We start from the raw sequence: 15,829 nt of genomic DNA on the forward strand, positions 1-15,829 counted from the left end.
CCCAAGCTGACACCAGCGTGAACACTCGCTTGAACACCTGTCAAGCGGTTGAGAGACCAAAACAAAGTGCCCTGAACTGGTACACCGTCCCGTCGAGGATGAAACGGAGGTACTTCCTGGGGGACTGATGGATGGGTATCTGGAAATACGCGTCCTTCAGATCCACAGAAAGCATGAAGTCATTCTCCCTGATGGACTCAAGCACTGAGCGTGTCGTTTCCATCGTGAACCGAGTCTGGCGAACGAATCGGTTCAAGGGAGAGAGATCTATCACCGGGCGCCAGCCCCCAGAGGACTTCTCCACCAAAAAAAGTCGGCTGTAGAAGCTTGGTGACTGATCCCATACGATCTCCACAGCTCGTTTGCTCAGTATAGCTTCTACTTCCTGCCAAAGCGCCACGTCCTTGGCCGAACAAGGAACGTACGTTTGTAGATGTACCGGGTTGGAGGTGAGGGGTGGCCGAGACTCAAAGGGTAGTAGATATCCCTCCCAAAGAACATTTACTATCCAGGTCTCTGCTCCATAGCACTGCCAAGTTGCCCAGTGGCTCACCAGGCACCCCCCCACTTCCAGCAGCAGGTGAGGGGGAACACCGTCCCTAGCGTTTCACTCCTCTCTTCGACTTCTTCTTCCTGGCTCCTCCTCGAGAGAAGGAGGGCTGGTTATGGTTGCTCCTTAAAGATGAAGTCGAGGGCAGTCTTTCCTCTCGCCTTCAACGAAGCAATCGTTTTAGCCGCCGAGGAAGTGCTAGCTGAACTCTTAGGTTTAGCCGCAGTCATTCGAGGCTGCCTGGTGGACCAGATGGTTACTGTCATCAGTGCGCCATTGTTCCACCGCAGAGTCCAACATCTCTCTAGGGAAGAGAGAGGAGGAACTCCGCACCGGTCCATTGCGAAGACCCAAGGCCGCCTTGCGCCCTGCTGACCTGGTTAGTCGAGTGAGGACAGCATCCCTACGCCTCAGAACCAGGTTAGCCGTCTGGTGGGCCAGGTAAGAGATGGCCCTACCTCCAGACTGGCACAGTCTCATGAAGGCCGGGTCCCCTTCAGGAGTGATACCTCCCGAAGAGGCCGCGACCTTAGACACTGTGAGGGACCACAGGTCTATCCAGGAGACTGCTTGGAATACTGCCATGGCAGTGGATTCTCTGACAGCAGGTGCTGAAGAGACACCCCTGGAGTTAGCCTAGCTAGCTCCGGGTTAACCTGCTTCGGCAGCAGAGGGTCCTCAGTTGGCACATAGAAGCACCTCTGTCGTAGTAGAGGTGGGGGCAGGAGCTTGGACGACCTGCCGGATCGGAGCGAACCCTCCTGTCCGGAGACAAGAGTGTCCACCTGGTTCAGCACACTGTCGGCCAAGGCTGATTGCGGCAGACCCACCGTTGTCCTGGGTTCCTTTTTGGGTCCCCAGAATGACTCCAACCTAGATGTAAGCTCGGAAGGTGGGAGCGGCGATCCTTCCCCGAGGTCGTTGTGCTGACGAATCAGCGCAACAACCTCAGCGAACGACCTCTGGATCTCAGGAGTGACTGCATCCTGCGGAGACAGACCGTCCAGCCCATCCAGCGAGAACGCCTCCCGAGACCCTCCTCCTTCCACAACAGACCCCTCACGGTCTCCTCCTACCGCTTGCGCATATGATCTGGTCGGTCCTAGGACCGTGCCAGTTTCGTAGGGCGTCACGGCGGGATCCTCATGATCACTCCTGATCAACTCGCTCTTCCCAGTGTAACCCGAGGAAGTTGAAGGGATAGGAGAGGTAGACCTGACGCTCCCCCCTCACGCACCGGCAGAACCGGCGCGCTGGGGGGGGGGGCTGCAGATGCTCGCCAACCCGTGGTGGCGATCGGGCTGCAGGCCGGGTCAACGGCTGGACCGAGAACAGCGGCGATGGTCCCGAGCGTCAGAAGAGCTGCTGCTGGTCCCCCTATCCGGAGGAGTCCGCTGTCGCGGTGGGAGCGAGGCCTGCCCTCACGGTTCATCACGCCGCTTGTCCAGGCGACCAAGGGGACCGCTTCCTCGCCTCAGCCCTCGGCCGGTCTGGGACCGTCGCATCAACCCTGGGTACCGGCAGCTCGCCACGAGAGCGATCGCTGGTCTGGTGGGAGTCACCTGGGCGACTCCCGCCAGTCTTCCTCTCCGTGCCTGGATCCTGGCATTGAGCGAACTCGGATGCCCGGGTCTTGGCTGCATGGTCATCTGCGGGCGACTGTACACTCGGTACCTCTCACTGAAACGGTACCTGACGTCGGGGCAGAACCTCTGGCGCCAGGCGAGGAGGTACCGGTGTTAGCCGGCACTCCTCCAGTTCCCGTCTTCTTCTTCCTTGCGGAAGGAGAGACGGGCCCCGTTCCCGAAGGAACAGGAGGACCAACGGAAGCCCCATCCGTCCCACCGGGGTGGGAGAGACCCTTAGAGGTCTCAGAGCGAGACTTCTTAGGGGGGAGGAGGCTACCTTCTTCCTCTTAGGCTGTGGGGCCTTAGAAGTCGAAGGGAAAGCGACGGCAGCAGACGACGACGACGACACCTTCCTCTTCTTCTTCTTCTTCGTCAGCTTCCTCAGGACCATCATCAGGTCTTCCATCCAGGATGGAGCCGGGGCAGTTGCCGAAGCAACAGGGCCCAGCTGCACCTGTCCGGAAGGACCTGGGGTGGGGGCAGCAACACCATGGGCAGGAACAACAGCGGCATGAACTGGTACTGGAGCGCCGATCACAGGAACAGGAGGTGGGGCAGGAACCAGCGGCATCCTCTGGACCGGCGGCAGATCTAAGGGAGAGCTCTTGGGACACCGGAAGTCAGGGGCTGGAGCAAGAGCGGCAAAACCAGGCAGCAGCGTCATGATCATCCTCTTAACATCTGGCAGCGGCGCCTAAACAGCAGCTGTCGGGGTAACCATTGCCACATGTTGGTTATAGACCAGGTGCGGGGGAACAGCGTAGCCTGGCGTGGATACTGTCGTGGTTGTCGTCGTGATCAGGCCATGAGTTACCGGCCTGGTCCCTCTCGAAAAATAACTGAGCAGCCCCTGAACACTCTGTGTCCCCTGGAGCCCCAGCGAGTACCAGACCCAGCCGAGATCGTTCCCCGTGGCAGGCAATTCTGAGGAAGGAAAAGTTGTCGGGTTAATGGGGGGTTTCCCCTCGCCCAGGGGGGGACAGTTCCCACCCCGAGCGAACGGACGACCCCGAATACAACTGCACATCGGGGTACCTCGCCCCCTCCTCCACACTCGACTGATCGAGGGAAGAGAAGGAGTGAGATACCCACCCCGAAGGGGAAGGAGCCATACACGGGAGCTGAGATGGAGGGAGAAATGAAGAAGACGTGTCCGTAACCAAGGGAGTAACAGGCGAACCTTCCGATGACTCCCTGGCCGGCTTACGCGGTTTCTTCCTCCCTTCATAGTGCTCCCACTGCTCCTCCGACCAAACAACACAAAGATCACAGGGCTCGGCGCGAGAGCATTCGCGCCCTTGGAACCGAGCGCACAATTCATGAGGGTCTACCTCGACAATGGACCGAAAGGGCCCACACTTATGGCCCTCCACACAAGGGCACAGTCTCTGGTTGATGGGGGGGCGAGGGGGGTCTTTCCGGTTCTCGGGAATCCATAATTCCAACAATAACACAGTATGAAAATACAAAACACAACCAAGTACTCACGTTTGTTTTGCACAAGCATACTAGATAGCGAAAAAGGCAAAATATCTTTACGATATAAAGCAAACCAAGCATACGACGAAACAGTGGGCAGAGAGGCGAAGCAATACATCCATCCAACAGCGCGGCCGAAAGCAAAGTGACTCCTCTCCTCGCAGTCGCACTGACCGCCAACTGCCGGACAAGTAGTTAACTACCGAACCCCCTTGTTCGAAGCTTACGACTGGTTCAACTGCCGCTAAGTTACCTTCCTATTGTTAAGGGGGCCGGCCGGCTAATGCCCTTTTTTAAGGACAGGACTTTGATATTCATACGACTTAATAAGGTGACTTGGGACATCTCCAAACTGCATATGATTTTCGCCTCTGACCTTCGGTTTTGTGACGCCAGGGTGATTTATCCCGAAAATAACCATTTTTCAAATTCTATCTCCTCCCTTGATATTTAATATTAAGACCTGGGATTACTACCATATATAGACCTGATGTAGACCTCCAATCGAATGGAGAGTTTTTTTTCTAAAAGTCATTTTTTTGCAAGATATGAATTTTTCAATATGGTAAAAAAATAAACCCTCTATAAATCAGGAGAAAAAAATTTATAACAAAAATACGAAACAAAAATTGGAAAAAAGGGCTCTATTTGATTGTTCTATGATGTCTTTCTGAGTTATATACCAAATTTCAATGTTATAGCTTTAAAACTAAGTGAAAAGATAGATTTTGAAGGTCAATAAGTATAGTTTTGAGATACGGGCGTTCAAAGTTTTCCTTCGTATTTCTATAAAGACAGTTCAAAGTTTTCCTTCGTATTTCTATAAAGAGAATGTTAATAAATAACGATTATTATGAATGTATATTTCTTTTTTGTGTATTAATAAACCAAAACTATTTTATTTATCATAATTTAATCATAAATGATGATCCCTTTGCTCATATATCACAGCCTGGGGCACTGCTTGAGGCAAGATGGGGCACTCCTTCCTACGCAATTCTCTCTCTCCCTTCGCTAACTCGGCTTATTACAGCGAATTTTCTTCTTCTGTATGTTAGCGAGATGTTTTCCTTGTATTTCCTTTTTGGCATGATGAAATTCTTGCCCGAAACAAAGATAAACAAACGTAAATGCAAGAGAATGTCAAGAGGTGAAACTCGAAGGCGTACTCTTTTTTTACAAAGACAATTTAATAAATCATGATTATTATGAATTCATATTCCATTTTGGGTTTTAAAAAACCAAAACTTTGTTATTTATCATAAATGAAGATCTCTTTGCTCAAAGATCGTCGTAGCCTTGGGCACAGTGTGACGTGTGCTGTCAAGCAAGACGGGGTCGTTACTAAGCAACCCTCCCCTCTCTCTTCACTAACAACGCATATATTATGATATTCTGTAATAATACTTGAGCGATTTTTCTTCGTCTGTATGTTAGCGAGATGTTTTCCTTGTCTTTTCCTCATTGGCATGATGAAATTCTTGCCGAAACATACATAAACATACGTAAACGCAGGCGTATGTCAGAGGTGAAATGGAACGTGTAGACTACTCGAAGTCTGTGATCGCACTAAATCATTATCAGGACTGTCACTGGACTTGGCCTGAAGTCTCCTTCTCGACTCGGGGAATGTCTACAGATGCCATTTCTCCCAATTTCTTGACAATAATTATCAAAAATTTACGATAATAGAGGAAATATTGCATTTTTCTTGTACGGATCAATGTTTTAGGCTTATTGAGTTACGTTAACTAATTACCCTGTAACTACGAAAGTAAGAGGAATTTTGACGAATATTTCGTATACCATATTCTCAATTGCCATATGAAGCTCCATGAATTTTTTCATGACTTTGCATTTTTCGCCCTATACCTCCATATATAGGCGTTCCGGCCGGCCCCCTTAAAGGACCGAGAGTTTGTATGCATATCGGAACAAATTAACATTTCATCATAAGCAAGAAGCAAGAACTCATACAAAGAATGGGCCATCTATCACAATTTATACAACTATAATGAATGCTCTGCTTATTTCAGTGTTGCACGTAGTTTTCTTAATATAAAAATTCTGGAGGTCTATATGGCCTGACAAGAAATTGATCAATAATGCAATGTTTCCAATCAGCTATTAATGGCTACCTTAATAGAAAAAAACCTTTACCTCTAATAATGATAGTTTAAACCAATAAAATATTAATACGTACACTACAAAATAAAATAATGATATTGTTAAACTACAATAAAGTTTTGTACATACTTACCTGGCAGATATATACTTAGCTATAGTCTCCGACGTTCCCGACAGAATTTCAAATCAAAAAAAAATCGCGGCACACGCGACAGGTAGGTCAGGTGGTCTACCTTACCCGCCGCTGGGTGGCGGATGTACGAACCACTCCCGTAAGCTTGTCAGATTTTTCTCTTCCACCTGTCTCCTGAGGGGAGGCTGGGTGGGCCATTAATCGTATATATCTGCCAGGTAAGTATGTACAAAACTTTATTGTAGTTTAACAATATCATTTTTGTACATGAACTTCCCTGAACAGATATATACTTAGCTGATTGGCACCCTTGGTGGAGGGTAAGAGACAGCTCAATAATACAGGTAAGACGGGAAACAACTAATGTTGTAGGATATAAAAAAACCTTGGTTCTCACCTTTTCAGGATGAAGACTTCATAGATACTATCTCTGAGTCTGCATTGCCTGGAGAGCTACAGCTAGGACGTGACCTGATGCTGAAAGACTCTCGGATCTACCACTGGGATATGTGATCCCCTATTGTGGTAGAATCCAAAGTCGGATGCTGTTAGAGGGTCACCTTGTCCGCTTACCTAACAGATCCTTACCACTACCTCTGCAAGGAGCCAAAACCCACCAGACCACCTAACCAAAATACAAAGGGTTAATATTACGACAAAAAAAAGAGGTGCCCTCCTGCAACCTCTTTCAGACAACAAAAAAAACCAAACAATATAAAATATAGGGTAACATATAAAAAAAAAAATTTACACAGGATAAGTTTGTCAGCTCCCTGCCCCAGCACCGAATCCGCCGATACGAAAAGGACCCAAGGCGAAGCATTTATCATATGTGATTTTTACATCACGTAGGTAGTGGTTTTGCGAAAACCGATTGCATCTCCAAAAAGTCGCCTCCATCAAGTTCCACCGCACAGACATAATTTTTTCTGAATGCAAGCGAAGTTGCGATGGCTCTCACCTCGTGAGCTTTCACTTTCAGTAGTCTAAAATGATCTTCCTTACAGGCAACATGTGCCTCTGTAATAAGGCTTCTCAGAAAAAAGGAAAGAGCATTCTTCGACATGGGCCGAGTGGGGTCCTTTACGGAGCACAAAGCACATCTTGATTAGCCTTAAGTTGTTCCTTCCTCTTAAGGAAATACTTCATAATTCTCATAGGGCAAAGAGTTCTTTCAGGCTCTTCCCCTACTAGAAAAGATAAACTACGAACTTCAAAGCTCCTGGGCCAAGGGCGTGATGGGTTTTCATTCTTTGCAGGAAACTTGGAAGAAATGAACACACCATAGAATCTTCCTTAAACCCTACATTGCCCTCAATAGCTTGGAGCTCACTCACTCTCTTAGCTGTAGCTAGGGCCAAAAGGAAGATAGCCTTCTTCGTCAAATCCTTGAAAGAGGCTAAGCCAGGAGGTTCGAATCTAGACGATCCAAGGAATTGTAGGACTACGTCTAGATTCCAGTTCGGTACTACATGAGGACGCTTAATGGTTTCAAATGATCTAATAAGATCATGCAGGTCCTTATCATCGGATATATTTAAGCCTCTATGCCGAAATACCGCCGCCAACATACTGCGGTATCCCTTAATAGTTGACACAACCAGATGACATTCTTCTTTGAGGAAAATAAGGAAATCCGCAATTTGGGTCACAGAGGTACTGGAAGAGGAAATGTTCTTCCTCTTGCACCAACGTCTGAAGACATCCCACTTTGACTGGTATACACGCAAGGTGGAAGGTCTCCTCGCTCTTGCGATTGCTTTAGCAGCTGTTGCTGAAAAGCCTTTCGCTCTGACCAAACTTTGGACAGTCTGAAACCAGTCAGACTGAGAGCGAGGAGATTTTTGTGGGTACCTGTCGAAGTGGGGTTGTCTGAGTAGATCGCTCCTTAGCGGGAGCGATCTTGGAAGGTCCACCAACCATTCCAGTACCTCTGTGAACCATTCTTGGGCCGGCCAAAAGGGAGCGATTAAGGTCATTCTCGTTGAATCGGACTCTACGAACTTCTTGATGGTTAGCCCCAGGATCTTGAAGGGGGGAAAACGCGTAGACGTCGAGTCCGTTCCAGTCTAGAAAGAAGAGCATCTATTGCTACTGCCTCTGGATCTGATATCGGAGAGCAGTAAGGATCCAGCCTCTTGTTCTTTGACGTGGCAAAGAGGTCTATGTGTGGCCTGCCCCATAACTTCCACAGGCTCTGGCATACATCCAGATGAAGGGTCCACTCTGTGGGAAGGACCTGATCTTTCCTGCTGAGGAGATCTGCTCTTACATTCCTTTCTCCCTGCAACGAACCTGGTGAGAAGCTTGATTCCTCTTTCTTCTGCCCACAGAAGAAGGTCTCTTGCTGTCTCGTACAGGAGAAGGAATGCGTCCCCCCCTGTTTCCTGATGTATGCCAGAGCTGTAGTGTTGTCCGCGTTGACCTGCACTACCGATCTTCTGACTTTGGGCTCGAAAGCCTTCAGAGCCAACCACACAGCCATCAACTCCTTTCTGTTGATGTGCCAGGCTACCTGGTCCCCCACCCAGGTACCTGACACTTCGCTGGTTCCCAGAGTTGCACCCCACCCCATGTCCGACGCGTCGGAGACAACACCAGGTTGGGGGTCTGTGATTGAAGAGACAGTCCCTTCGCAAAGAGGTTGGGATCTGTCCACCATAAGAGATGTTTCTTGATGTCCTGGGATAACGACAGGGAGAACGTCAAATCCTGAGAACGACGACTCCAATTCCGATGAAGAAAGAATTGGAGTGGTCTCAGGTGCAACCTTCCTAGGGAAACGAATTGCTCCAGAGAGGAGAGCGTCCCCAGCAGACTCATCCACTCCCTCACTGTGCATACTTCTTTCCCTAAGAAGGTTGTTACTCTCTCGAATCCTCGGGCTATCCTTTCCTGCGAGGGAAAAGCCCGAAAACTCAGAGAGTCATCTGTATCCCGAGATACACACACACTTGCTCGGGAATTAGTGATGACTTCTTGAAATTGACGAGAAGTCCAAAGCCTTCGTCAATTCTAAAGTTACTTGTAAGTCCTTCAAACAACGATCTTCTGAATTGGCCCTTATTAGCCAATCGTCGAGGTACATGGATATCCTCACCCCTTTCAAATGAAGCCATTGAGCCACATTCCTCAAAATCCCCGTGAACACTTGAGGGGCCGTCGAGAGGCCGAAACACAGACCCTGAACTGAAAAATTTTCCCCCCCATCATGAATCTGAGAAAACTTCCTCGAGGAAGGATGGATCGGTACGTGGAAGTAAGCGTCCTGTAAATCCAAGGAAACCATCCAGTCCCCTGGACGAAGTGCTGCCAGCACTGATGAAGGCGTTTCCATCGTGAACTTCTTCTTTTCTACGAAGCAAGTTCAGGGCGCTTACATCCAACACCGTCTCCATCCCCCTGAGGACTTCGGAACTAGGAAAAAGGCGGTTGTAGAAGCCGATGAATGATGGTCTGTCACTAGTTCGATAGCCCCCTTCTCCAGCATCTGACTACTGCTAGATGGAGAGTTGATTCATGATGGGGTCTCTGTACCTGGCCGTCAGTTCCTTGGGATGGCCGTCAAGGGAGGTCTTTCGACGAAAGGGATGAGGTAACCTCTCCTCAAAATAGAAAGGGTCCAAGGATCCGCCCGTTTTTGGGCCCAGACTTCTGCAAACTCTAAGAGTCTGGCGCCCACCGTTGATTGAAGGACTTGCAAGTTATTTGGGGGCTTTCTTTAACAGACTTGGCGAAAGTCTTACCCCTTCTTGAAGGTCTACGACCTCTAAACGTAGAGGTTCTTGATGAAGATGCCCCTCGAAAGGGTTCCTCGAACACTTGCCTTTTCCTTCTTAGCCTTGGTAGGGAAGGAAAGGGCGAGGTTTTCTTGCCGACTGTGCCAAAAGGTCCTGGGTGGCTTTGGCGAAAGTGACCCTCGAAATGTCCTGCACTCGATGTTTCGGGAACAACTGAGTAGACAGAGGAGCAAACAGCAAAGAAGACCTCTGAGCATGGGAGACCGACTTCGTTAAGAAGGAACAATAAACCGACCTCTTCTTCACGATCCCGGCCCCATAAAGGGAGGCGATTTCCACTCGCTCCGTCTCTTACCGACTTGTCCATACAATACAAAACACATAAGATCTTCTGGCGAAATTGACTCTGGCACTTCAATTTCTTGGCTAGGACTCCCAACGACCAATCAAGGAAGTTAAATACTTCTAGCACTCTAAACATACCTTTGAGCAAATGATCCAATTCATTCATTGCCCAAGTCGTCTTAGCAGAGTTAAGGGCAGTTCTCCTTGTCGAATCTACCAGTGCCGAAAAATCCGAATCAGCCGAAGACGGTAGACCCCAATCCTAAGGGCTCTCCTGTTTCGTACCAGAAACCAGCGCGTCCTGATAACTTCGAAGGAGGAAAAGCGAACATCGTTTTCTTCCCCGCTTCTTGGAAGCCATCCAGGAACCAAAACTCCTCAGTGCCTTCTTCATAGAAGAGTTGGCTTCATCCTCACACAAGAAGAACTCTCGCTGTCTTCGCCGTTTGAAAAAAGTAGTGAGAAGGAGGAGGAGGAGGAGGAGGAGCCGTAGGCGTAAGGGAATCCCCAAAAAAACTTGTAAAAGTAGCTCTGTAAGCTTCTTGTAAGAAGAGACAGCAGCAGAAGTGTTCGGGGTTCCTCATCCGAACCTTCTAGGACGTCTTCTCGAGGCTGCGTGACGCGCGGAAGATCCTTATGTGACGAAGGGATCCTAGCAGGAGTTGAGCGAGAGGTTGGAGAACGCCCTCTCTTAGAAGAGTTCACATCCACTGGAGAACGATGAGAAGATCTGGAAGTCTACGATGAGACTCCCTCTTCGAGGTATACGGAATCTCAGCCGAAGGAGAGGTAGGGCTCCTACTCCGAGAATCCTCGGAAAAACATCCACAGGGCGCTTACGAGGAGGCGAGCGCCCTACTATACTCTATGCGCCTACCTGAGGCGAGCGGCTGCCAGGAGAAGAGCGCCTATCGAGAGCAGAGCGCGCGCAGCTCTCCATACCTGTCCAGTTGCGTACGATCAACGGAAAGTCCGACTGGAAGGCGAAATGCGCCTACTAGGAGAAGGCTGCTTGCGAGACTCTGACGTCTAACAAGAGGGGTAACATTTCAGGAGAAGGCGCTTCAAAACTAACGAGCGCCTACTGGAGAAGGGCGGCTTCCGGGATTCCTGGTGCCTACCAAGAGACAAACGGTCAGGAGAAGTGCGCCTAGAAGCGGCGAGAGCGCCTACACGGAGAAGGGCGCTTGAAAGACTCTTGTTGTCTGCCCCTAGGAGAATAATCAGGAGTATGACGCCTTAAAAGAGACGAGCGCTACTAGGAGATCTATGTGCAGTAGGCTCTTGGCGCCTACCTTGCGGGAGCGGCTAACAGTAGGCCAGTCTATCATGCACACGACTCCTACCAGACTCTAGATGCCTGTCAGGAGAGAAGTCACGATCCGACTCGAGGAGAGTGACATCTGGAAGAAGAACGCCTACTTGTATAAGGGCGCCTTCTAGAATCTTGAGGCTGCTAGGAGAAGTTTCACGCGAGGGAGTTGAAGAAATCGCGTGATGAGCAGGTGCAGTGCGTTACCGGAAGCGGGAATCCAATCTGAAGAAAAAACTTCTTTCTCCATAGAGCGTCCTACCGATGTTTGGCGTCTTGAAATCGAGAGAGAGCCAGGCGCGAGCGAGGGCGCTCACGCGAGCGGAGGGCGCTCACTCGAGCGAGGGCGCTCACGCGAGCCCCCACCTTCATACGAAACCTCCCCATATGAAGGAGAACGATCCTCTGAAGAGCGGCGCCTAGATCTCTTGATCGGAAGAGAAACGTCCTTCTTCCTACGTGATCTAAGCTAGAGAGTCTGCTAGCGCCGTGATCTGAGCTTGAAGTCCCGCGAGTACTCTCGTAGGAGAATCTTCTTGTTCTTCCTCGGAAGCAGGCGCCGAGCGCGGAAGCGCGAGAAAGAAAGAACGATCACAGGATTTCTTGGGTTTCTTCGCCTCCACCGACGATTCTTCCGGGAAAACCACCTCCGGACTAGAAGCCAAAGGACTGCAGGGAGCCTTCCAAGCCCTCTTCAACGGCGGGCGCGACGCATCCCGGGGAGTTCCAACCTCTCTTCGGAGAGGGAGACGACGAAGAGGAGAAGCATTGGCGTAGGAGCTCCTTCTTGTAGCGATCCGAGGCAGCCTGGAGCGTACTTCAGGATCTGCCGAGGGGACGCCTGACCGGTGGGGGCTCTCCCTAGCCCTCCTGCGGCTTTTCGACTTTCCTACTCCACTGGAACTGGGAGTCTGGAAAGAGGATCTAGGCCTAGAGGCACTAAGGAGCCGGTCAGACGCACCCTCCAACACACTGGGGTACCACTGCACTGATCACTAACACTCTCCTTACCTTCCAACTGACGAATCTTCTGATCCATAGAACGATTCTTTGGCTTTCAGAGCTGCCGCCTCCGAAGGCGAAATCTTCGGCTTCGGTGCGGGGAGCCGGGGCTGCAACTTGGGAAGAAGGTTCTAATTCTACGTTAGTACTATTAGGATCCACATCCAACTCACTCATTCTAGATCCTGCTAGAACTTCTAGAGGAAGCCTTACGCACTCTATCACGTTCCAACTTCCTAACATAAGAAGAGAGAGGCCTTATATTCTTCTTCATTCAATCCCTTACATTCATTACAAGGGTTAGCAAAAGCACATTCATTCCCCTGCATTTCATGCAAACCGTGTGGGGGGGGTCTACCGAAGCTTACGGCAACCTCACCTTACATCCTTCATTCACGCAAACCCTAAACAAAACCGAAGTTTTAACTTACCGATTCTAGATCAGACATCGTTAAAGAAAATCAAACTCAAAATCAAAGCCGGTCCACAATCAGCGTATGCCAAGCCAAACAAAGCGAATACGTCACCAAAAGAAGTCCAAATTAACTCCAGGCAAGCGAGAAATCGAAAAACTATCGAGAGGAACCGACAACAGTTGTTATCGTTCCCGCGACAGAGAAAAATCTGACAAGCTTACGGGAGTGGTTCGTACATCCGCCACCCAGCGGCGGGTAAGGTAGACCACCTGACCTACCTGTCGCGTGTGCCGCGAGATTTGAAATTCTGTCGGGAACGTCGGAGACTATAGCTAAGTATATATCTGTCAGGGGGAAGTTCATGTACAAAACAATAAACCTTGCGTTCTTGAGCCCCTGCTAGCTAACCTACCAAGAAGTTTAGTACAGTGCATTTACAATCTTGAGGAATTAGGGATATTATGGCTGGCATCCAAGAATAATCAAATACTGTACAGTATTCTTTGGAGCTAGTCCTCTTACACAGGTCTAATGTAATTTATTATATGAGTCAAATACCACTGTTTCTTGTTATCAAAAAACAATTCTCCAAGAAGTTCCATACGAGTTGACAATTTTGAAGAATTATACCTTTTGAATGGCCCTTCTTACAGAGGGCTATATATTCTCTAACATATGCACATTCCTTCTTACAGAGGTCTTGATGTTCTTTAACATAGGCAAAGTTCAAATTCTTTCTTTTCCTATGTCTGTCTGTACATGACTGAATGGTTAGAGAAGTCCTTTAATTTTTAAACCTTAGAGAATATCATTGGATGAAAAGGAAAAAACCCTTACCTTAGAGCATACATGCCAAGCACCATTCTCACTTAAGGATCAAAGACTGGTGTCTTAGAGAGGCAGTCAAGGTAACTGTATACCTCACAAAGACTCCAGACTTTATGCCAAAGTGAGAATGGCATTTGTTTGGCATGTAGACTAAAATAAAGGGTTTGGTTACCTCTGATATATACAAAGGCACAATTCCAGTCAAAGAATTAGAAATTGCACCTTTGTATATTTCAAATTGAGCTCAACTGACCTTGTCAATGAGATTTTATCCTTGCAGTCCTTTATTATTGATACCACCTGACTCGGAAAATTACCGTACTTGCCAGCATATTAGACACTTTTTTATTTTAAATTGTATCCAAAAAGTGCCCTAAGCCCAATGCAGCTATATTACAGATGGGAGATTGAGCGCTGTAGACTCGGCTAGGCCTTTCCTACAGCAAGGACACTGGGTTGGCACAAAACCTGTTGCTAATAAAAATCACTGAAAAATAAGCCTAATTATTACAATAAATATTTACTAATAATAAAATATTGAAAACAAACAAAATTATCCATCTGTTATCACAAACTTATGAAAAATTGCTCACAATACATCAGCAGTTAGCCTGTCCACCATTTACAATGAGTGGACGTAAACAAAATCACAGCGCCACCAGTTGTTTAATTATAGTAAATTTCATACAGAGCCCACACTTTATTCCTGTAAAGCTACTCTCACAATATTGTATTCATGCACAGAATCATATAATTTTCCTACAAAATCACTTTAAATATAATTCAATGAATGTATGATGAAACATACTAACATTTTTTTTCCATAAAATATCCTTTTTATGCGAGGGTGCGTGTTATACACTGGCAAATATGGTACTTTTCCTCCCCAGAATTCTTTTCTTACTTTTGGGAAAGAAGGCAATTGGAGTAAATGTAACTAGAGTAAATGTGGAATGGCCTCCTGGCGACCACCTTCCCAAAAAATAACTAACACTTGCTTCGAGAAGAAAGTAGCTAGATCTCAAGGTGTTTCTTCCATGGGCGCTGGCTTGTGGCTGATGTCTATCCTGGGTTACAGATAGTGTTAAAGTTATTTATTGGGAAGGTAGTTGCCAGGAGGCCATTCAATCATTTGCCCTATATACTAAATACTACTACAGGAACAGTGAGGGCGCAAATACACAGTAAGGGGTTTGGGCTACTGTCGGCTTAATGCCTAGGCATTTCAGAGGGGATAAGACCTAACCAGACTAACCTTTACCTGACCTAACCTTGGACCCCATGTCCTAACCATGCCAGGGAGGGGTTTCACCCCTGCATTCTACCCAACCACTGCTGTGTAGCATACTGACCTGTATACTATAGAAATCCCCAAGAATTCTGTCTATGGTGGTTTAAGGAGGTTTAACTGTTCATTAGGATAGCCTAATGCAGATAGGGATTTACCAGTTTCAACTTTTGGCCACAGTAGCTACCTTAGCTAAACCCACAGAGCAGGAACTTAAGCTTGTAAATAGGTAGCCAGGCATGCAGCATTACCTAGACCCCCTAGACCGGTAAGTAACCTAGCCCATACCTAGGTACTAGTAGCTACCTAGTAGATAGTAGTAGCCTAGTAGTAGCTAACCCCGTCGCCCAAATACTACTGTCTGGGTATAGCCTGTAGCAACTACCTACTCTAGTAGCTAGTTCTACGATATGATTAACCAACATATGCAGTTAGCCTAAATCTATAAAAAAAATCACCTAAACGAAACACAACCTCAATGCAATTCTCACTTTTCATTATCGTCTGTCATGGTGCCTTGAAATGGTCTCGATTTGCTTTAAAATGTGGTGTCTGCGACGTCTATTCTTGACAGGACAAGAAGGCAGCTGAAGGGAGCGATATGTTTACATTCCTCGCCTTGCCGGTTACCTGCAGTCTGAATTCTCGCTTTATCGGCGATAGCGTATTACATAATGGTGCAAGATTACACAAATTTAATTCATAATGCCTTTTATTCTAAGCTCAGACAGCCTTTAATTATTTAATAAACCAACTATAGTTAATAATAGGGATTACAGTATCATGATCAAATCTGTAGAGCAACCTGGATATAATACACGACTGACTTCATCTTCATATTTCCTTTCAGATTCCTGAGCAGGTTAATCTAGTGTAATCTATCTTGCACGTTTCATCATTATTATCACTTAACAGCTGCGTGGTAACGTGTAATAATGCCATTAGCTAGCGAAATATAGGGCACATTTACCTTCTGTAATA

At 47.8% G+C, this 15,829-nt stretch overlaps 1 protein-coding gene across 1 annotated transcript in view; it reads right to left on the bottom strand.

The window, feature by feature from the left end:
* LOC135220968 (aspartate--tRNA ligase, cytoplasmic-like) overlaps nt 1–15,619 on the bottom strand; it is a 40,114-nt gene extending 24,495 nt beyond the window's left edge. The window contains exon 1 of the mRNA XM_064258640.1: nt 15,340–15,619. Within this exon, the coding sequence (XP_064114710.1) occupies nt 15,340–15,359 (20 nt within the window). The 5' untranslated portion in view covers nt 15,360–15,619. The remainder of the gene's footprint in view (nt 1–15,339) is intronic.
* Between the last annotated feature and the right edge of the window lie 210 nt (nt 15,620–15,829).

The sequence above is a fragment of the Macrobrachium nipponense genome, chromosome 2, assembly GCF_015104395.2.
Source record: "Macrobrachium nipponense isolate FS-2020 chromosome 2, ASM1510439v2, whole genome shotgun sequence".
Lineage (NCBI taxonomy): Eukaryota > Metazoa > Arthropoda > Malacostraca > Decapoda > Palaemonidae > Macrobrachium > Macrobrachium nipponense.